Source organism: Tamandua tetradactyla, chromosome 12 (genome assembly GCF_023851605.1).
Source record: "Tamandua tetradactyla isolate mTamTet1 chromosome 12, mTamTet1.pri, whole genome shotgun sequence".
In the NCBI taxonomy this organism is placed as follows: domain Eukaryota; kingdom Metazoa; phylum Chordata; class Mammalia; order Pilosa; family Myrmecophagidae; genus Tamandua; species Tamandua tetradactyla.
The window spans coordinates 64,927,128-64,951,148 of NC_135338.1; the positions used below are offsets into that span (position 1 = coordinate 64,927,128).

At 40.4% G+C, this 24,021-nt stretch overlaps 1 protein-coding gene across 3 annotated transcripts in view; it reads right to left on the reverse strand.

Moving 5' to 3' along the window:
• CDC42BPB (CDC42 binding protein kinase beta) overlaps window positions 1-11,835 on the reverse strand; it is a 211,080-nt gene extending 199,245 nt beyond the window's left edge. For all 3 annotated transcript variants that reach the window (XR_013160527.1, XM_077123642.1, XM_077123643.1), the window contains exon 1: window positions 11,584-11,835. Coding sequence is in view for 2 of the 3 variants with exons in the window: in XM_077123642.1 (XP_076979757.1) it covers window positions 11,584-11,758 (175 nt within the window). In the remaining variant the exon portion in view is untranslated. The remainder of the gene's footprint in view (window positions 1-11,583) is intronic.
• Window positions 11,836-24,021: the final 12,186 nt, after the last annotated feature.

Genomic DNA, 24,021 nt, shown 5'->3' on the forward strand with positions numbered 1-24,021 from the left:
AGCCTGGCTGTGGCACAGTGGGATCAACAATACCATCCTGACAATAAGGGGGAAAAGAAGTGTAACAAATAAGTTACCAGTGACTGAGAGAGTTCAAATAGAGACAAGCTATGCTGGAGAATACTATTATGCATGCTTCAGTTAGACACTGCTACTACCATAACTTGCCAACCCCCAACCAAAACCATTCCTGCCAATATTAAAGAATACTGAGGGCATTATATAAGATTCTACAAAGGTTTATGTACTAGGGTAACTTTCCAAAACCTACAACCTCCAGATGGGTCCCTGGACCAGGTAAATCCTGAAATGCAGAGGGGCTAGCCCTTCCAGATCACCTAGTTCCATCCCCCATCCCATATTATCAACAGCCTCTCCCAACATGAAAAAGTTGGAATGGGCAAATACCCCTAAAGAATGGGAGAACGATCTAAGATGATGATGGAGTTATACGGAGGAGGTCGGGTTTAACAAATGAGTGCTGAATCATTATACTAATATTTCTTTTAGCCTCCAGTACCTTAGAGCAGCCAGAAATAAAAATTGTGGAATTGTAACCCATACCAGATGCTGAAATCCATCCTACAACTAATTGTTGTGATGTACTTTGAAATTTACTGCTTTCACATATATATGCTATTTAAAGAGAAGGAGGAGTATAACAAAGAAGATAGGATTTAACAATGAGTATGACTGCTGAAGCATTATATTGATATTTTTGTTGGTCTTCAGTGTCTTGGAGCAGCTAGAAGAAAAAACAAAAAAATCGTGGAACTTTAAAATCTGTTCTATAACTACTTGTTAAAATACATTTGGAAGTTTATTGCTTTTTTGTATATACGTATATTCCACAATAAAAAAACCATTAAAAAAAGTCATATAACAAGTATTGGCAAATATGTGAAGAAATCAGAATGTCTGTACACTACTGGTGGGAATGTAAAATGGTGCAGCCACTTGGGAAAATATTCTGGTATTCCTTGAGAAGCCAAACATAGAGCTCCCTATGACCCAGCAATTCCACTCTTAGATATATACCCAGGAGAAATGAAAACATACGTCCACACAAAAATCTGCACACGAACGTTCACAGCAGTGTTATTCATAATAGCCAAAAGGTAGAAATGATTCAAATGTCAATCAATGATAAATGCATAACTAAAATGTGGCATATCCAATTAATAGAATATTATTCAGTGGTAAAAAGGAATGAAATACTGATACATGCCACACTTTGGATGAACCTTGAAAATACTATGTGACGAGAAAGAAGCCAGACACAAAAGACCACATGATTCCACTTTTTTGAAATGAACAGAACAGGCAAAGACAGAGTGACAGAATGGATTCAACTTGCTTAGGGCTAGGATAGAGGGAGACCTGGATGGTGATAACTAAAGATAAAGGTTTTCTTTCTGAGGTGACGAAAATGTACTAAAATTGATTGTCATGATCGTTATACAACTCTCTGAATAAACTGAAAACTACTGAATTATACAGTCTAAATGGGTGAATTGCATGGCATAAGAATTGTATCTCAATAAAGCTGTTAACAAAAAAAGAGAAAATCTTTGTTTAGTAACTGCAAGAGACAAAGAAACCTTTTCCACACTCCCACACACAAAAACCTAAATCAGCTACATCATTCACTGTAAGTTTCTCTCCTACTGCTGGTAGACATTCAGTTTTTGTTCAGTAACTCTCTTATTATTTTACAAAGATTATCAAAATTTCATGAACACAAACCTTGCTTTTAAAAAAATAATTAAATATTTGTGGAAGGAAATATATCCGGGCTTATCACTTTAGTTATGTAAAACTCTGTTAATGCTTGATGTTTTGGGAAATATTTCCTGTCCTAGCACAGTGTAACATAAATACCAACCCTGACACAATTAACTGGTTAACTGGAAATAGATATCTAGTAACTTATCAATTTGCTGCCAGTTAGACAATATTTCAAACATATTCTAAAACAATGATTCACTAACATTTTCCCTGATTCATTTTAAAGGTTCAACAGATAAAGTTGATTTGTTAAATATACTTAAAGACCTTTCAACAATCTGATTTCAAATACTTAAGCAAAAAATTTTTAAAAAATCTATTTGTGACACAGCTGCAAAATTAATTTTCAAAAAGATTTGCTGCATGCTCTAGTTATGAAATTGACCTCTCTCCCAGTAGTAAAGAATCAATGCAAATGTTATTTCAAAAAAAAAAAAGTATAAATTTTAAACAGTTAAAAATGAATTCAACCCACTGATTTAAACTTGTTTAAAACCAAATGACACATGCCACAGACCTGGGTTCAATTTCTAGTGCCGGCCCATGCAAACAAAACAAAACAAATGACATGGATAGGATCTACAAATGGAGGAGAAAAGGCTCAAATAGACATTATTGGGACATTAAAATAGGAATGTAAGCATTATATCAATGTTAAATTTTTGAACTTGATAAACTGTACTTAAAGTGATTACAAAAATGAGTATCATTGTTCAAAATAAACGTACATGAAAGTGTTCAAGGATTATGATGTGTGCAACCCAACGTACTCTCAAAATGTTCAGAATCTGGATAGATGGATGGATGGAAGTACGGAAGGAAGGAAGGATGGAAGGATGGATACGTGGACAGATAGCGCAAAACTGGCAACATGTTAAAGTTTGTGGATCAGGGTATCTGGGTGGGGTGGGGTGTTCTCTTTATGGAGTTTTATTTGTTGCTAAAATCATGGAAGTTTGAAATTATTTCAAAATAAATTTAAATAAATCATATAAAAAACAAATGACAAAGAAATTCAATTCTCAACAGTAACAAGAACACGGTACAACAGAGCAGTATCTTCAAATGCAATTGTGAGTGTTGTGGTAAGGGGAGGACTATCTGCCTGTGGATTGTATTTGTCATATATGCATTCTTAAAAATATGAGTAGCAAAAACATTTCTTTTTTTAATTAATTTTTTAAAAATATAACAAACCCAAACATTCTTAACATATGATCATTCTGTTCTACATATATAATCAGTAATTCATAATAGTTGCATACTCATCACATAGTTGCATATTCATCATCATGATCATTTCTTAGAACATTTGCATCAATTCAAACAAAGAAAGAAAAAGAAAACAGAAAAAAATTCATACATACCATACCATTTCCCCTCCCTTTCATTGATCACTAGCAACAAGAACATTTCTTATTCTGCTCTTGCTTATTTTACATAGGTGACTTCTTTCTTCATAGTGAAAGCTGGAGTTAAACAGAGTCAGCTCCATGTCATGTCAAAAGATAACATTTATCCAGGCAGTTTCTAAATCACCAACACCCAACTTTAAACATCTCCCCATTTCACACACCCCCACTCCTATTCTCACCCTAGAGGAGCAACGCCTCAACCTCCATTCCCAGTCACCTAAGCAGACATTCTCCAGGAATCCCTTTTTTCTGCTTTCATTACACTCATATTTTCCCCCTTTCTTTACATCCTTTTGAATGCTTATTTTTTTTGGAGGGGGGGCAGGGGTACATGGACCCAAAATCGAACCTGGGTCCCCCACATGGCAGGTGAGCTTGAACGCTTTTTAATCCTATCTCTTTCAATGCTTGTGCAGTTAATAGAGAGAAACTTGCCCTCCTTTGTTCTTCCTTCTATCTACAGGGGCAACCTCTCTAATAATGAATAAGAATGAAGAAAAACACAATACATCCAAATCAAAGGAAATAGCAACCATATATTTCAACTTCATATAGAGGCAAAACCTAGGCTAACTTTCAGTTAAGGGTAGTGTATAGAACACGCACCTTCTCTCTGCCCCATCTGGAGAACTAACTAAAATGATAACAAACGAATATACATGTATACGTCCTCCAGGAAGACAGGATCCCAAACGCCTGTTGAGTGAATGACAGGAGGTGACAGCAGCCTAGAAACAGTGACAAAATTAGGCAAAGAAGAAAGCAAATAGAGAAACAGTGCCCATTAAGACACAGTTATACCCCACATCTCCACACAGACACCACCCCCAGGCCTCCCCTACCCCATCCCCCCTTTCCAGAAAGCCAGCAGCTAGGCAGACACCATGCACCACCCCAACGGCCCCAGGCAGGAACTGGGAAACTCCTCTATAGGGAAATTGATAAGAGAAAATTACTTTACCAACTTCTGATAGTCCTCCCTCAAAATGGCAGGGTATACACCCCATTTCCTAATGATATTCAGTTCTTAAAAGTTGAGCTAAGCATAAGTTTCCAATGAGCCCACTCATAAACATGAAAAGGATAGTCAACAGTCAGCAGGCATTTGGACAGAAGCCGCTAACATTAAGAGAAAAACCAACGTAGGAAACAGGAAAAGAGAATTAAGAAGAAACAGAGACAATGCAGGAAACAAAAATGAATATAGCATGTGTGTATAAATGGATATATTCATAAAAAATTAAAACCAAATAAAATTTTTAAAATGCACTTCCTTTATGATAAAAGAAAATAGGATGTTATAAAAAGGAAAACCGAGAATAAGAACACTTAGAAATGAAAGATGATGGCAGCTATAAAATTCAATGTTAGGATTAGAAGAAAAAGTTGAGGATTTCTCCCCCACACCAAAAAAAAAAAACCCAGCACAGAAAGGAAATGGACTAAGTAGTCCAACATCTGAAAAAAATAATAAGAGTCTGAGATGGACAGAATGGAGAAATCAGAGAAGAGATTATCAAGAAATAACACCAAAAACATTTCCCAGAACAGAAGGATCCAAGTCCTTCAGAAAGATCTACCATGAAATCAGGGATAACAGGAGATTTTGAAAGCGTTCAGACATAAAACAAGTCCCACACAAAAGCCTGAGAATCCCATAGTCCCAGACTTCCCATTACCCCACACTGGAAAGCAGGCAGCGATGCTGCAATGCCTTCAAACTTCCAAGGAAAAATTATTTCTAACCTAGAATTCCAAACCCAGACACCTGTCATTCAGGGGCAACCTGAATGTGAGAGGGAAGAAAAGACATTTTCAGATGGGCAAGATCTAAAAAAAAACTGACCTCCTATCAACTCTTTCTTAGTAAGCCCTTCAGAAGATAAACTCCACCAAAAGCAGAAAGACTTGGGGTCCAGAAAAAGCAGATTCAACAGACAGAGTCAAAGGAAATTCCAATAGTAAAGAAGGAAGAGAAATTCCAGGTGATTGCTAAGTAGGAAGCCTAGAAAATAGTCTAGAACAGAATAGGAAATGGAAGGATCTGGAAGGGATGGCTCCAAAATAGAACTAAAAGTGACAGATCCTTCAGGCCTTTGAGTGTACTGAGGAGTTCCACTATAAAGCCTGGGACTAAACTCATGACTGTCCATTGAAAATCAAGCTCATAGAAAGAAATAACAATTCATTCCAATAAATACAAAAATTAGTGGAGAGGAAAATTAATTGTAGCATCCTACATGACTTAGCAATGAATGATATTTACCCAATGACTATAATGGAACTATTTAATATCAATTGAAACAAAAATTGTTATCTAACCATATTTGGAAAATATGGGAGAGAAGGGCAAGAGGAAGGGAGGGAGGGAAAAGTTCTAAACGCCTTTTCTTCCTACTAGTAGGAAGTCAATAATATCTAAAACAGAAAACTCAGAAATTAGCAGTACAAGGATGCTATTTTAGAAACATGGAATTTGAGGCAGGAGTTGCTAAACAGCCTCCAATACCCAAGATTCTTCCCTGCTTCCATATGCTCTATTGAACATCTCCATCCCATGGCCTGGACTATGGCAGGGAGCACCACCATCTTAGACAGTAAATTGAAGAGGAGGAAAGGGCCTGAGTCCCCAAAGGCTTCTGGGATAGGTCTGCTATCCCAGCCCTGGAATGCCTACCCATAAATCTTATGGGAGAGAGAAATCCACCTTCACTTAATTTCAGTCACTGTTACTTGGGTCTCTGTTACTGGCAGCTGAACATGAGCCTAGGACAGGCAATGATCAGTAGGCGCAGAGGGGTTTAAAAGGGGTGCCTTTGGTAAGATAGAGTCTGGGGCAGACAGGACGGTCCAGGAACTGTTGTTTGGCTTTACAGCTTTGTAATACTATTTGGCTTTTTCAGTTAAGTGAATGAATTACTTTAAGCAAGGTACAAATTTTACAGATACATAAAATCACCCCACAGGGTATAATCAGAGTGCTATTAACCTCAATTTCTTAAATAAGATTAGGTATGTCTTTTTAGGTTGATTGGAATTTTAACATTGGACTGTGGATTTTAGACCTCATTCAGAAAAAGAAAAAAAAAAAGATAACAGAAGATAAAGTCATTGCAGAGGTTTTTGAAAAGAGGAGTGATGAAATGAAAACAGTGTTTAAAACTGATCTGGCAGAATTATTCAAAACTTCAAGTGGAAAAGGTATCCATTTAGACTGAAGTGAAGGTTTCAGCTAGCATATGGGATATGAAAAGAAATGGGAATGGAAAGAAAGGGCTAAAATAAAGATGTGAAGCAGGCACCAGCAAACATGACTGAGGATGACCGTGGTCCTGTGGAGGGGAAGAAGCCCTGGCAGAAGGGCCGCCTGCTACGGAATAACTGGGCAAAATGACCAGAGCTTGGTTTACCAAAGGGAGAGGAGGGTATGGGTAGAAGGCAGATCATGTGGTCTCTCAAAATTCCTAACAGTTTTCAAACCCAGGACTCCAAATTTGGAAGTCAGCAGAACTACAATAGCTCAATAACTTTAGATTCACCTTAGAAGAATAGTTTCCACTTGTTCTCCAAGGAAGTTCCAATACCAGAATAGAATTTGACTGAAATTATATCATTCATTTACAATTTCTCTTTGAATTTCTAGCTCTTTCCTCTCACTAAAGATAAAAATCCAAAGTTCCATGTTATATAATCTATCATTTTTGCAAAGTTTTAACCTAAAAACTATTTTGTTGCCACTGTTACATCCCAAACAATAAAACTGACCAAAAATCCAGTACCCAAAATAGATGGTTTAAAATCAAGGTGAAGTGTGACCTTTATATCTATTTCATAGGTAGTATCTATTTTATTTGCATGAAAATGAAGTTTTCTCATGTAGATTTGAAGTCCAAATAAATTCTCAAAGGACGGACATGTTTAGTTCATACTGCCAAAACACCTGTGCTTTTAGAGCTAAGAAAAGTGTATTTTCCTTTCATCTGTTTTCATTGAGAGCATCTGTGTGAGCACAAATTTAAGGATACCTTGGAATACTCCCACTCAATAGCCCTTTAAGAATCTAAAAATAAAACTTAAATGTGGACCAGGACTAATAAGTACTATGTAATGGAGGGGTTTAGGATGCTGAGATTATAGGGGTTTTGATTTTTTTTCCCCCAACATTTCTTTTAGTTTTATTTATCCCCCTTTCAATAAAAAGGATAGGAATTTGGATTTGATCTCTTCCAGCAAGACTCTTCTTTATTAGCCTCAGAAGATAATTTTTGCCTCTTCACTGGAGCATTCAGCAATTTCTCCACATTTAATCAGGCTTTGAATTTACAGTTCTGTGTGCTCACTTGTTTGTCCAGCATCACTTATGTCAGCAGAGAGCAGATTTTCGAGGGCATCTGGCTCTGCAGTAAGAGGCAGGGCTAAGGTAGGAAGCAAGAAGAGCTACTGGTCAACCCTACGGCATTCCAAGTTCTTTAACTTGCATGCATTGGAGTAGTTTGATTGAAGAACAATTCCCTGTGCATTAAGAACTTTTTTTGGCAGCTCCATAATAGTATCCTGGGATGAGAACAACTTCATCAACTCTAATTTCACTTATTTAAAGTATGGACTTACAAAGACACTGCAGCCCACTTTAAAACCCAACGTTGATGAGCAAAGTTTTAGGAGAGGAAAGTTAAGGTTGACTTGTTAACGTTTAATAGGTTCAACTCGCCCATCTCACGTCATGTAGCCAATATCAACACACACATCAAACAGCTGGCCATAAAATCAAAATTATGTTAACCTAATCACACGATGCAATTCCAATATTTCTGTACATTCAGAGTTTATTTCAAAAGACCTCTTTCTTCAATCTATTATTTAAAAGAAAATTGCTCCCTTGTTACATAAACATTCTATCTAGAGGAACCATCAAGAGTATAATGTCTTTTGCAATGTTCAGTACCATTAGTAAAACCTTACCCAATAAGTCTGGTAGGGGAACCTCCACAGTCATCCCACACACACCTAAGGCTGGGTATCAGCAGGCCAACAGCCACAGGTGCTTACAAATATGAAGAACTCGGAGAAAGTACTGCTATCTTCATAATAATAAAAACCACAAATGGGGAAATTAAGCAAAAGGCTATCTTCTCATTGTAGAGGAAGGACAGCATGAGGGAAGATGCTGTGGACAGGCGAACGGAGGTCCCATGTTCGACCCACCTCCAAGAGTGTCTGCTCATCGCTGAGCTTCCGCCCAGACTGCTGGCCACATAAGGGGGAGTTTGGGGAAGATGGCTACTGCAATGGGCCCAGGCCTGCAGGCTGGGCTTTCAAGCATCAGCTCCATCCAAACCCAACACAAGCCATTATATCTAAGCTGTGAAAACATATTCAACACATGCAATTTAAAACTATTTCTACATAAGCATGAGAGACAACAAATTCACCTCATTTAGCTGTTCATGGTTACTCCAAATTACTTGAAGAAATTTTAAAATGTTTCAAATATGCTCTGCTTCAAACTGTAACAAATTTACATTTCAAAAAAATAGCTTAAAGAGATACACTTGCAAAGCAGAGTTTTTCCAACTTTTAATTAAAGTCTAGAATTTCAAAGAGGAAACTAATCAAACCATAAACATAATCAAGGGAAAATTAAAGACCAAAACCTGAACAGGAGGCAAGTGAGTCTTGTCCCATACAACTTCTGTGGCAACAAGAAATAAAAGAGCCAGACTAAACAGTCTTCTTTTAAAATTTTAAGACTTTATTAACTATATTTTCCAAAATTCCTCAAAGATTTCCCAGTAAGACTCAAAATCTGGGCTGGCTGACTGCCTTTCTTCCTGAAGTTTCAAGACTTCGACACAATCCCTATTAGACTTGGGGCAAGATTTGGGAAGGGGAAAGAGGCCAGCCCTCTGCATGGCAGGAACCAACATTTCAGAGGTTTCAAACACCAGTGTGGGAATACACAAACTCAACAATCCATGGCTCAATAGGCTATAAACAGATATAGCATGTACAGCTATATCTTCAACCATTTTCATAAGCAAGTGTCAGAAAGTGATTCAGGAACTCCATTGTACTTTGTATTATTTAATTATTAGATGTGCTACCACTATAGGTGGACTCAAAACTATTGCCAGCTGCAAAAATAACAAACTCTATTTTCTTGAGCAGAAATAATCCCACTTAGAAGTCAGGGTATTTAACAATGCTCCACAAACAATTCTATTTTAAAGACAATTCCTTGTCTTCCAATAGCTGTAAGTGGGCGAGTCCAAGTAACACTCAATAATGACTGCACACAGAGCTTAACCAGTAACACACAACCTTAGAGTTACAACAGTGCATGTATGTTAATTATCGTGCGATTAGATACTTTTTCCAAAATATATTAATAGTTCATTTAAATGCCATCTTAAATTTAAGTTCATTCTTCTCTGTAGTTTAAAGCTTACATTTCTGTGCAAACTGATTCTTAGGAGAATAATGTCATTTATTTGTGACCACAATTTCCAAAGATCCAGAACACAATTTTGAAAAACATTTCTATATTACTTCATATATGACAAGCAATACATAGAATATTTCTATATTAGCACAGAAACAGATTAAATTCGGAAAAGCGGCCTCTCACAAAATATGGCTCCCACACCTGCTGACAAGAGTTTCCTCAGCAAAGCCCACCCAGTTCATAGGGGGTACAGTAACAACTGGTGGGAGAGGTGGCTGTTGGTGCAGAGGGTGCCCAGCCTCAGACCAACTCCCAGGCCTGGAGCCAGCCGACCACACCTTACCAGGGAAACCAACCTTCCCCCCAACTTCCTCCTTTTAGTCATGCTTTACTCATATACTGCACCCAGGTTGAACCTGAGTGTGGCTCTGTCTGGATTTCAACATAAAGTGGTCGGAAAGGAATGGCAAACAAGGCTAGGAAGACTCAGAGCATTAGACACACCGAAGCTCTCACTTTCAAAGCAATAGGGGAGGCAGTTAATTATTCAGTTGAAAATCATGGCACTGATGTCCATCAGAACCAGCAAATGGATGCTACTAATTTACTGGTATTCGTGCAACTAAGAACAGGGTCCCTGCTGGAATAAGGGGGCTCTGAGTTATTCTTCTACTGAGGCTCATACAAGAGATTACATCAACCCCCTAGAGAGGGGCAAAAGACAGGAGTCCTCTAGAGAACATGGCAACTTAAGTTTTAATTTGCAAACAAAATACCAAATTCCAGTTACCATTTTGGCAGAGGAGAGGTCTCACTAAGGAATACAGTAGTTTGTTTCTTCATGTGAATATCAGTTTATCAGTACCAAAAATTAGAAATGACTGGTTCAAACTGCACAGTCCTAGCTGGATGATGCAAATGACCTAAGGAGATTATCAGTTTGGCCTGGAACCTAAGTGTTGCCTCCTCCTTCTCAGGTGTTTTGGAGTCAGAGAATGTTCATGTGAGAGATGAAGCAAGAGTTTTTCCCTTTACACTTTGACCAGTCTTTGGGGTCCTAATTATAATTTAGTAGCTTCATTAAATGTTTTTCTAATAAAGTTTTTCTACATAAAGCATAATAGATCCTCAGCAGATTCTTAAATGAATTTGGAACCTGAGGAGACAAAGAACACCAAATGAAGAAAAATTTTAAGTGACTTTCACATACCGACAAACTCAGATATTCCCAAAACATTACACAGGTCTAACACAATTATGATGAAAAAGTTGGTCTATTTTTGCATGTCGGATTCAAAATTAAAATTTTAACCTTAAAATTCCTTTGAAGGTGCTACGTAAAAGGGGTGTTCAGGACTAGGGACACCCAGAAGACGCAGACAGCCTGTCACCTAGGAGCGGACTAACGTCAGGGCTGGGGCCCCAAAAGATGGGGATAGGGGAATCCACCGGGCCGTGGGCGAGACAAATGCAAAAAGCACACGCGGCTATGCCCACCACCCCAGCATGGGGGAGCGAGGCACAACGCTGGCTCTGGACCCCAAAGGCGAGATGGGGGAAGGCGGGGGGCGGATATCCCAGGGTGTGCTGCAGGAAATGATATCCAGACTCGGAGGGTGGATCTAGGAAGCGGACGGGGCGATGGCCCGGCGGGGGGAGGGGTGGGGGTGGGAACGGAGGATGTGGCTCCAAGGGGCAGGATGAGGGGGCGGGTCGGTTGGACGCGGATGTGAGAGGGTGAGGAGGATAGGGAGGGATGAAGAGCGAGCAGAAGGACAAGGGCGCAAAAAGACCAGCGGGGCCGTGGGTCTACGCGGACGGTGCAAGACGCGCAGGGGCCGGGAAGGAAGAGGGATGCGGGGCGCGAAGGGCAGGAGCCCGGTGCAGGGAGGAGGCACCCTAAGGGACGGAGGGTCGGGGCCGGAGCGCACTCACCCCACTCGAGGAACTCGGCCACATACTTGTCGCGACGCAGGGCCGAGTGGCTGCACTCGGTGTACAGGCAGACAAGCACGTCGAGCAGTGTCTCCACGCTCAGGGCGCTCTCGTTGCGCCAGGGCCCGTCGAGGAGTAGCTGCTCCAGCTTCTTGAGCCGCACCTTGGCCGACATGGTGTGGCGCGGCCCGCTCCCAGCGCGCTGGCCTCTCGCCGCCCGCTCGGCCAGTCCGTCAGGGAGAGCCCTCGGGGGTCCTGCGGCCGCGAGACCCGGCCGCACCGGCGCCTCGTCGCCGCCCCGTCCGCGTCGTCGCGCTCCGGCCTAGGCCGACATCTTGGGTTCGGTCCCGGCGGCGCAGCGTCTGGGGCGCCGGGCCCCGCGGGTCCATGGGCCGGTCTCCTCCCCTCCGCGCCGCCGTCCGCCCCACCCGCGCGGCCCGCCCCGCCCTCGCCCCCGCGCGGCCCGCAGCCCCGCCCGCCAGCCGCGCCCCTCCCCACAGGCCCGCCGCGCGCCGCAAATCGGGAGCGGCGCGGAGCCGACAGCTGCGCAAACCCGGTCGGCGCCCGAGCCCCGACCCCAGTCCGGACCCGGCGGCCCAGCCCGCGGCCCGCAGCCAACCAGGGTGCGGCCAGCGCGGGCGCAGCCAACCACAGCGCTGACCTCAGCGCCCCGCCCCGCCCCAGCGCGCCCTGCGCCCGGCGGGTCGGACCTCGCCGCTTGCCGTAGGGAGGCCGGGAAGCTGGGAAGGAAGCGCGGGGGCGGGGGTCGGTGCGGGGAGAGCGGCCGATAGGGGCGGAGCCAGCGGGCGGCCAGTGCGCCGCTGAGATTGCGGAGCCTACGCGTGCGCAGAGAGCGGCCACGAGGGGGCGCGCGGGAGCAGGGAGTGGTACCCGCGCGTGTGCTCGTCTGGGCCCTATTCCCCGCGACTATCCCTCCAGCTCCAGCCTTGCAAGTCCCATACGCGAATGGGATCTCCAAGCTCGGAGAGGCGCGGGCGCGGTCGGAGGCCGATGAACCCCTGGGAAAGGCCGGACGAGCGGCCTCTAGGAGCAGCGATTGAGTTCCAAATCAGGTCCCATCTTCCGACCTGAGGGACCGGAGACTGAAGGCGAGATGGGGCAGGGGTACGGGACAGGCGCGCCCGGGCGACTTCCCCGCGCCCTGTGAATCAGCAGTGGCCATTTCGGCTTCCACCCCTCACGGCCCCGTCCCCGCAAACCCATGCGGGGCCGACGATCTGCCTTGAGGCCGGACTTGCCCCGCTTTTACTGAGATGGTGCTTAATTTCAGTGCCCCTCACCCCCGCAGCGAGCCCTTGACAACAGGAGAGGAGGGCTGCCGGAATTTGAGGGGCTCCCTGAGGCCAGGGGATGAATTGGAGCCGCTGGGGCGGGGGGCGAGTTAACCCTCACTTGAGGAAAGGGGGATCTTTGGAAGGTAGGGGGGGCAGCAGGTGAGGGGGCAGATAGGGCTGTAGAGGCGGGAAGCCAAGGAAACCTGGGGACTCCTCTTGGCTGTGAAGAACAAGAAGTTGCGACCAAACTGTGTGCGGTAATGGGGGTCCAGATTGCAGCAGCCTCTGTGGGGAGGTGTTACTGGAAAGGCAGGAGCAAGCCTTCTAGGCCGCCCGGCATTTTCAGTATCTCGGTTTGGGTGGTGGTTACAGAGCGGTACTCAATAAGCGTTCTTCAGATTGTACTCTTGAGATTAGTGCACTTCGTGGTGTATGTGTTATACCTCACTAAAAAAATAAGGCAAGAACAGTCTTTGGTGATATAAGCCAGAGTATATTTCTTTCGAAGAGATAAGGACTGGAGGGGGTCATGAGGGAGCCTTCTGGGGAAACATTCTTTTTCTTTTTTTTTTTTTTTTATTAATTAAAAAAAATAAACTAACAACATTTAGAAATCATTCCATTCTACATATGCAATCAGTAATTCTTAATATCATCACATAGATGTATGATCATCATTTCTTAGTACATATGCATCGATTTAGAAAAAGAAATAGCAAGACAACAGGAAAAGAAATAAAATGATAATATAGAGAAAAAATAAAAATAAAAATAAAAAATACAAAAATATATAAGAAAAAAACTATAGTTCAGATGCAGCTTCATTCAGTGTTTTAACATAATTACATTGCAATTAGGTAGTATTGTGCTGTCCATTTTTTTTTTAGAAATCATACCATTCTACATATGCAATCAGTAATTCTTAACATCATCACATAGATGCATGATCATCGTTTCTTAGTACATTTGCATCGGTTTAGAAGAACTAGCAATATAACCAAAAAAGATATAGAATGTTAATATAGAGAAAAAAAATAAAAGTAATAATAGTAAGAACAAAACAAAACAAAACAAAAACCTATAGCTTGGATGCAGCTTCATTCAGTGTTTTAACATGATTACTTTACAATTAGGTATTATTGTGCTGTCCATTTTTGAGTTTTTGTATCTAGTCCTACTGCACAGTCTGTATCCCATCAGCTCCAATTACCCATTATCTTACCCTGTTTCTAACTCCTGCTGAACTCTGTTACCAATGACATATTCCAAGTTTATTCTCGAGTGTCGATTCACATCATTGGGACCATACAGTATTTGTCTTTTAGTTTTTGGCTAGACTCACTCAGCATAATGTTCTCTAGGTCCATCCATGTTATTACATGCTTCATAAATTTATTCTGTCTTAAAGCTGCATAATATTCCATCGTATGTATATACCACAGTTTGTTTAGCCACTCGTCTGTTGATGGACATTTTGGCTGTTTCCATCTCTTTGCAATTGTAAATAACGCTGCTATAAACATTGGTGTACAAATGTCCGTTTGAGTTTTTGCCCTTAATTCTTTTGAGTAGATTCCCAGCAATGGTATTGCTGGGTCGTATGGCAATTCTATATTCAGCTTTTTGAGGAACCGCCAAACTGCCTTCCACAGTGGTTGCACCCTTTGACATTCCCACCAACAGTGGATAAGTGTGCCTCTTTCACCGCATCCTCTCCAGCACTTGTCATTTTCTGTTTTGTTGATAATGGCCATTCTGGTGGGTGTGAGATGATATCTCATTGTGGTTTTGATTTGCATTTCTCTAATGGCCAGGGACATTGAGCATCTCTCATGTGCCTTTTGGCCATTTGTATTTCCTCCTCTGAGAGGTGTCTATTCAAGTCTTTTTCCCATTTTGTAATTGGGTTGGCTGTCTTTTTGTTGTTGAGTTGAACAATCTCTTTATAAATTCTGGATACTAGACCTTTATCTGATATGTCGTTTCCAAATATTGATTCCCATTGTGTAGGCTGTCTTTCTACTTTCTTGATGAAGTTCTTTGATGCACGAAAGTGTTTAATTTTGAGGAGCTCCCATTTATTTATTTCGTTCTTCAGTGCTCTTAAGAATTAAGGGCAAAAACTCAAACGGACATTTGTACACCAATGTTTATAGCAGCGTTATTTACAATTGCAAAGAGATGGAAACAGCCAAAATGTCCATCAACAGACGAGTGGCTAAACAAACTGTGGTATTTAAGGCTTTAGGTTTAAGGTCCATAAAACTGCCTCCAATTGTAAGATTCATAAGATATCTCCCTACATTTTCCTCTAACTGTTTTATGGTCTTAGACCTAATGTTTAGATCTTTGATCCATTTTGAGTTAACTTTTGTGTAGGGTGGGAGATACAGGTCTTCTTTCATTCTTTTGCATATGGATATCCAGTTCTCTAGGCACCATTTATTGAAGAGACTGTTCTGTCCCAGGTGAGTTGGCTTGACTGCCTTATCAAAGATCAAATGTCCATAGATGAGAGCGTCTATATCTGAGCACTCTATTCGATTCCATTGGTCGATATATCTATCTTTATGCCAATACCATGCTGTTTTGACCACTGTGGCTTCATAATATGCCTTAAAGTCAGGCAGCGCGAGACCTCCAGCTTCGTTTTTGTTCCTCAAGATGTTTTTAGCAATTCGGGGCACCCTGCCCTTCCAGATAAATTTGCTTATTGGTTTTTCTATTTCTGAAAAATAAGTTGTTGGGATTTTGATTGGTATGGCATTGAATCTGTAAATCAATTTAGGTAGGATTGACATCTTAACTATATTTAGTCTTCCAATCCATGAACACGGTATGCCCTTCCATCTATTTAGGTCTTCTGTGATTTCTTTTAGTAGTTTTTTGTAGTTTTCTTTATATAGGTTTTTTGTCTCTTTAGTTAAATTTATTCCTAGGTCTTTTATTCTTTTAGTTGCAATTGTAAATGGGATTCGTTTCTTGACTTCCCCCTCCGCTTGTTCATTGCTAGTGTATAGAAATGCTACAGATTTTTGAATGTTGATCTTGTAACCCGCTACTTTGCTGTACTCATTTATTAGCTCTAGTAGTTTTGTTGTGGATTTTTGCGGGTTTTCGACGTATAGTATCATATCGTCTGCAAACAGTGATAGTTTTACTTCTTCCTTTCCAATTTTGATGCCTTGTATTTCTTTTTCTTGTCTAATTGCTCTGGCTAGAACCTCCAACACAATGTTGAATAATAGTGGTGATAGTGGGCATCCTTGTCTTGTTCCTGATCTTAGGGGGAAAGTTTTCAGTTTTTCCCCGTTGAGGATGATATTAGCTGTGGGTTTTTCATATATTCCCTCTATCATTTTAAGGAAGTTCCCTTGTATTCCTAACTTTTGAAGTGTTTTCAACAGGAAAGGATGTTGAATCTTGTCAAATGCCTTCTCTGCATCAATTGAGATGATCATGTGATTTTTCTGCTTTGATTTGTTGATATGGTGTATTACATTAATTGATTTTCTTATGTTGAACCATCCTTGCATACCTGGGATGAATCCTACTTGGTCATGATGTATAATTCTTTTAATGTGTTGTTGGATACGATTTGCTAGAATTTTATTGAGGATTTTTGCATCTATATTCATTAGAAGGATTGGCCTGTAGTTTTCTTTTTTTGTAATATCTTTGCCTGGTTTTGGTATGAGGGTGATGTGGGCTTCATAGAATGAATTAGGCAGTTTCCCCTCCGCTTCGGTTTTTTTGAAGAGTTTGAGGAGAGCTGGTACTAATTCTTTCTGGAATGTTTGATAGAATTCACATGTGAAGCCTTCTGGTCCTGGACTTTTCTTTTTAGGAAGCTTTTGAATGACTGATTCAATTTCTTTACTTGTGATTGGTTTGTTGAGGTCATCTATGTCTTCTTGAGTCAAAGTTGGTTGTTCATGTCTTTCCAGGAACCCGTCCATTTCATCTAAATTGTTGTATTTATTAGCGTAAAGTTGTTCATAGTATCCTGTTATTACCTCCTTTATTTCTGTGAGGTCAGTAGTTATGTCTCCTCTTCCATTTCTGATCTTATTTGTTTGCATCCTCTCTCTTCTTCTTTTTGTCAATCTTGCTAAGGGCCCATCAATCTTATTGATTTTCTCATAGAACCAACTTCTGGCCTTAATGATTTTCTCTATTGTTTTCATGTTTTCAATTTCATTTATTTCTGCTCTAATCTTTGTTATTTCTTTCCTTTTGCTTGCTTTGGGATTAGTTTGCTGTTCTTTCTCCAGTTCTTCCAAATGGATAGTTAATTCCTGAATTTTTGCCTTTTCTTCTTTTCTGATATAGGCATTTAGGGCAATAAATTCCCCTCTTAGCACTGCCTTTGCTGCGTCCCATAAGTTTTTTTTTTTTTTTTTTTTTTTAGTATTGTGCTGTCCATTTCTGAGTTTTTATATCCAGTCCCGTTGTACAGTCTGTATCCCTTCAGCTCCAATTACCCCTTCTCTTTTTTTTTTTTTTTTAATTAACGGAAAAAAAGAAATTAACCCAACATTTAGAGATCATACCATTCTACACATGCAATCATTAATTCTTAACATCATCACATAGATGCATGATCATCATTTCTTAGTACATTTGCATTGGTTTAGAAGAACTAGCAACATAACCGAAAAAGATATAGAATGTTAATATAGAGAAAAAAATAAAAGTAATAATAGTAAAATCAAAACAAAACAAAACAAAACAAAACAAAAACCTATAGCTCAGATGCAGCTTCATTCAGTGTTTTAACATGATTACTTTACAATTAGGTATTATTGTGCTGTCCATTTTTGAGTTTTTGTATCTAGTCCTGTTGCACAGTCTGTATCCCTTCAGCTTCAATTACCCATTGTCTCACCCTGTTTCTAACTCCTGCTGAACTCTGTTACCAATGACATATTTCAAGTTTATTCTCGAATGTCCGTTCACATCAGTGGGACCATACAGTATTTGTCCTTTAGTTTTTGGCTGGATTCACTCAGCATAATATTCTCTAGGTTCATCCATGTTATTACATGGTTCATAAATTTATCTTGTCTTAAAGCTGCATAATATTCCATCGTATGTATATACCACAGTTTGTTTAGCCACTCTTCTGTTGATGGAGATTTTGGCTGTTTCCATCTCTTTGCAATTGTAAATAATGCTGCTATAAACATTGGTGTGCAAATGTCCGTTTGTGTCTTTGCCCTTAAGTCCTTTGAGTAGATACCTAGCAATGGTATTGCTGGGTCGTATGGCAATTCTATATTCAGCTTTTTGAGGAACCGCCAAACTGCCTTCCACAGTGGTTGCACCCTTTGACATTCCCACCAACAGTGGATAAGTGTGCCTCTTTCTCCGCATCCTCTCCAGCACTTGTCATTTTCTGTTTTGTTGATAATGGCCATTCTGGTGGGTGTGAGATGATATCTCATTGTGGTTTTGATTTGCATTTCTCTAATGGCCAGGGACATTGAGCATCTCTTCATGTGCCTCTTGGCCATCCGTATTTCCTCTTCTGAGAGGTGTCTGTTCAAGTCTTTTTCCCATTTTGTAATTGGGTTGGCTGTCTTTTTGTTGTTGAGTTGAACAATCTCTTTATAAATTCTGGATACTAGACCTTTATCTGATATATCATTTCCAAATATTGTCTCCCATTGTGAAGGCTGTCTTTCTACTTTCTTGATGAAGTTCTTTGATGCACAAAAGTGTTTAAGTTTGAGGAGTTCCCATTTATTTATTTCCTTCTTCAGTGCTCTTGCTTTAGGTTTAAGGTCCATAAAACCGCCTCCAGTTGTAAGATCCATAAGATATCTCCCAACATTTTCCTCTAACTGTTTTATGGTCTTAGACCTAATGTTTAGATCTTTGATCCATTTTGAGTTAACTTTTGTATAGGGTGTGAGAGATGGGTCTTCTTTCATTCTTTTGCATATGGATATCCAGTTCTCTAGGCACCATTTATTGAAGAGACTGCTCTGTCCCAGGTGAGTTGGCTTGACTGCCTTATCAAAGATCAAATGTCCATAGATGAGAGGGTCTATATCTGAGCACTCTATTCGATTCCATTGGTCGATATATCTATCTTTATGCCAATACCATGCTGTTTTGACCACTGTGGCTTCATAATATGCCTTAAAGTCAGGCAGCGCGAGACCTCCAGCTTCGTTTTTGTTCCTCAAGATGTTTTTAGCAATTCGGGGCACCCTGCCCTTCCAGATAAATTTGCTTATTGGTTTTTCTATTTCTGAAAAATAAGTTGTTGGGATTTTGATTGGTATTGCATTGAATCTGTAAATCAATTTAGGTAGGATTGACATCTTAACTATATTTAGCCTTCCAATCCATGAACACGGTATGCCCTTCCATCTATTTAGGTCTTCTGTGATTTCTTTTAGCAGTTTTTTGTAGTTTTCTTTATATAGGTTTTTTGTCTCTTTAGTTAAATTTATTCCTAGGTATTTTATTCTTTTAGTTGCAATTGTAAATGGGATTCGTTTCTTGATTTCCCCCTCAGCTTGTTCATTAGTAGTGTATAGAAATGCTACAGATTTTTGAATGTTGATCTTGTAACCTGCTGCTTTGCTGTACTCATTTATTAGCTCTAGTAGTTTTGTTGTGGATTTTTCCGGGTTTTCGACGTATAGTAACATATCATCTGCAAACAGTGATAGTTTTACTTCTTCCTTTCCAATTTTGATGCCTTGTATTTCTTTTTCTTGTCTAATTGCTCTGGCTAGAACCTCCAACACAATGTTGAATAATAGTGGTGATAGTGGACATCCTTGTCTTGTTCCTGATCTTAGGGGGAAAGTTTTCAATTTTTCCCCATTGAGGATGATATTAGCTGTGGGTTTTTCATATATTCCCTCTATCATTTTAAGGAAGTTCCCTTGTATTCCTATCTTTTGAAGTGTTTTCAACAGGAAAGGATGTTGAATCTTGTCGAATGCCTTCTCTGCATCAATTGAGATGATCATGTGATTTTTCTGCTTTGATTTGTTGATATGGTGTATTACATTAATTGATTTTCTTATGTTGAACCATCCTTGCATACCTGGGATGAATCCTACTTGGTCATGATGTATAATTCTTTTAATGTGTTGTTGGATACGATTTGCTAGAATTTTATTGAGGATTTTTGCATCTGTATTCATTAGAGAGATTGGTCCGTAGTTTTCTTTTTTTGTAATATCTTTGCCTGGTTTTGGTATGAGGGTGATGTTGGCTTCATAGAATGAATTAGGTAGTTTTCCCTCCACTTCGATTTTTTTGAAGAGTTTGAAGAGAATTGGTACTAATTCTTTCTGGAACGTTTGGTAGAATTCACATGTGAAGCCATCTGGTCCTGAACTTTTCTTTTTAGGAAGCTTTTGAATGACTAATTCAATTTCTTTACTTGTGATTGGTTTGTTGAGGTCATCTATGTCTTCTTGAGTCAAAGTTGGTTGTTCATGTCTTTCCAGGAACCCGTCCATTTCCTCTAAATTGTTGTATTTATTAGCGTAAAGTTGTTCATAGTATCCTGTTATTACCTCCTTTATTTCTGTGAGGTCAGTAGTTATGTCTCCTCTTCCATTTCTGATCTTATTTATTTGCATCCTCTCTCTTCTTCTTTTTGTCAATCTTGCTAAGGGCCCATCAATCTTATTGATTTTCTCATAGAACCAACTTCTGGCCTTATTGATTTTCTCTATTGTTTTCATGTTTTCAATTTCATTTATTTGTGCTCTAATCTTTGTTATTTCTTTCCTTTTGCTTGCTTTGGGCTTAGCTTGCTGTTCTTTCTCCAGTTCTTCCAAATGGATAGTTAATTCCTGAATTTTTGCCTTTTCTTCTTTTCTGATATAGGCATTTAGAGCAATAAATTTCCCTCTTAGCACTGCCTTTGCTGCGTCCCATAAGTTTTGATATGTTGTGTTTTCATTTTCATTCGCCTCGAGGTATTTGCTAATTTCTCTTGCAATTTCTTCTTTGACCCAGTCGTTGTTTAGGAGTGTGTTGTTGAGCCTCCACGTATTTGTGAATTTTCTGGCACTCTGCCTATTATTGATTTCCAACATCATTCCTTTATGGTCCGAGAAAGTGTTGTGTAAGATTTCAATCTTTTTAAATTTGTTGAGACTTGCTTTGTGACCCAGCATATGGTCTATCTTTGAGAATGATCCATGAGCACTTGAGAAAAAGGTGTATCCTGCTGTTGTGGGATGTAATGTCCTATAAATGTCTATTAAGTCTAGTTCATTTATAGTAATATTCAGATTCTCTATTTCTTTGTTGATCCTCTGTCTAGATGTTCTGTCCCTTGATGAGAGTGGTGAGTTGAAGTCTCCAACTATTATGGTATATGAGTCTATTTCCCTTTTCAGTGTTTGCAGTATATTCCTCACGTATTTTGGGGCATTCTGATTCGGTGCGTAAATATTTATGATTGTTATGTCTTCTTGTTTAATTGTTCCTTTTATTAGTATATAGTGTCCTTCTTTGTCTCTTTTAACTGTTTTACATTTGAAGTCTAATTTGTTGGATATTAGTATAGCCACTCCTGCTCTTTTCTGGTTGTTATTTGCATGAAATATCTTTTCCCAACCTTTCACTTTCAACCTATGTTTATCTTTGGGTCTAAGATGTGTTTCCTGTAGACAGCATATGGAAGGATCCTGTTTTTTAATCCATTCTGCCAATCTATATCTTTTGATTGGGGAATTCAGTCCATTGACATTTAGTGTTATTACTGTTTGGATAATATTTTCCTCTAACATTTTGCCTTTTGTATTATATATATCATATCTGACTTTCCTTCTTTCTACACTCTTTTCCATATCTCTCTCTTCTGTCTTTTTGTATCTGACTCTAGTGCTCCCTTTAGTATTTCTTGCAGAGCTGGTCTCTTGGTCACAAATTCTTTCAGTGACTTTTTGTCTGAGAATGTTTTAATTTCTCCCTCATTTTTGAAGGATAATTTTGCTGGATATAGGAGTCTTGGTTGGCAGTTTTTCTCTTTTAGTATTTTAAATATATCATCCCACTGTCTTCTAGCTTCCATGGTTTCTGCTGAGAAATCTACACAAAGTCTTATTGGGTTTCCCTTGTATGTAATGGATTGTTTTTCTCTTGCTGCTTTCAAGATCTTCTCTTTCTCTTTGACCTCTGACATTCTAACTAGTAAGTGTCTTGGAGAACGCCTATTTGGGTCTAATCTCTTTGCGGTGCGCTGCACTTCTTGGATCTGTAATTTTAGGTCTTTCATAAGAGTTGGGAAATTTTCAGTGATAATTTCTTCCATTAGTTTTTCTCCTCCTTTTCCCTTCTCTTCTCCTTCTGGGACACCCACAACACGTATATTTGTGCGGTTCATATTGTCCTTGAGTTCCCTGATACCCTGTTCAAATTTTTCCATTCTTTTCCCTATAGTTTCTGTTTCTTTTTGGAATTCAGATGTTCCATCCTCCAGATCACTAATTCTATCTTCTGTCTCTTTAAATCTATCATTGTAGCTATCCATTATTTTTTCTATGTTTGCTACTTTATCCTTCACTTCCATAAGTTCTGCGATTTGTTTTTTCAGTTTTTCTATTTCTTCTTTATGTTCAGCCCATGTCCTCTTCATGTCCTCCCTCAATTTATCGATTTCATTTTTGAAGAGGTTTTCCATTTCTGTTCGTATATTCAGCATTAGTTGTCTCAGCTCTTGTGTCTCATTTGAGCTATTGGTTTGTTCCTTTGACTGAGCCATATTCTCAATCTTTTGAGCGTGGACAGTTATCTTCTGCTGCTGGCGTCTGGGCATTTATTCAGATTTCTCTTGGTGTTGGACCCAGCAAGGTTGTAATATTTTTCTGTGAAATCTCTGGGTTCTGTTTTTCTTATCCTTCCCAGTAGGTGGCGCTCGTGGCACACGTTTGTCTGCGGGTCCCACCAGTAAAAGGTGCTGTGGGACCTTAAACTTTGGAAAACTCTCGCCGTCCTGGGGGTTCGCTAGCCAAAGCGGCTTGAGCCGGCCCGGGGTCCGAACGCAGGGAGGGTGTCCGAACGCAGGGAGGGTTGCTGGTCGCCGCAGCCAGGGAAAGAGCCCGTCCGAATTTCCTAGTCGGCCCTGGGCAACAAGCGTGGCGGGAGGGCGCCAGCGGCAGCGGCCCGCCCAAGAGAGTGCACGTTCCCCGGGAGTCACGGGGTCACCGTTCTCCGCGGCCTGGGGGTTTCCGATCCAATTCTCTCAGTTGGTCCGGGGGCTGCGCGTGGTGTGGGCGCCAGTCGCCTTGGTTTCAGGGGACCACCTCTCCAATTCTCCCAGCCGGCCCGGGAAGGGGGAAGGGAGTAACTCCGGCCGCTTGCCACCCCGCCCGGTAAGGCCCGTGCGCCTCGGCGATCTCACCCGAGCTGCTTCTCTCAGCCAGCCAGCCGTTCCAGGATGGGGTACGCTGTCTTTTTTATCTCTGTTGTGGCTTTGGGCGCTTTCTGTATCGTTTCTACTCCCCTAGTAGGTGTCCTGGAGAAGAAACTAAGATCCGCGCGTCTTACTAAGCCGCCATCTTCCAGGAAGTCCTCCGTCCCATAAGTTTTGATATGTTGTGTTTTCATTTTCATTCGCCTCGAGGTATTTGCTAATTTCTCTAGCAATTTCTTCTTTGACCCACTCGTTGTTTAGGAGTGTGTTGTTGAGCCTCCACGTATTTGTGAATTTTCTGGCACTCCGCCTATTATTGATTTCCAACTTCATTCCTTTATGATCCGAGAAAGTGTTGTGTATGATTTCAATCTTTTTAAATTTGTTAAGACTTGCTTTGTGACCCAGCATATGGTCTATCTTTGAGAATGATCCATGAGCACTTGAGAAAAAGGTGTATCCTGCTGTTGTGGGATGTAATGTCCTATAAATGTCTGTTAAGTCTAGCTCATTTATAGTAATATTCAGATTCTCTATTTCTTTATTGATCCTCTGTATAGATGTTCTGTCCATTGATGAGAGTGGTGAATTGAAGTCTCCAGCTATTATGGTATATGAGTCTATTTCCCTTTTCAGTGTTTGCAGTGTATTCCTCACGTATTTTTTTTTTTTATTGATTAGAAAAAGAATTAACAGAACAATTAGAAATCATTCCAATCTACATGTACAATCAGTAATTCTTAA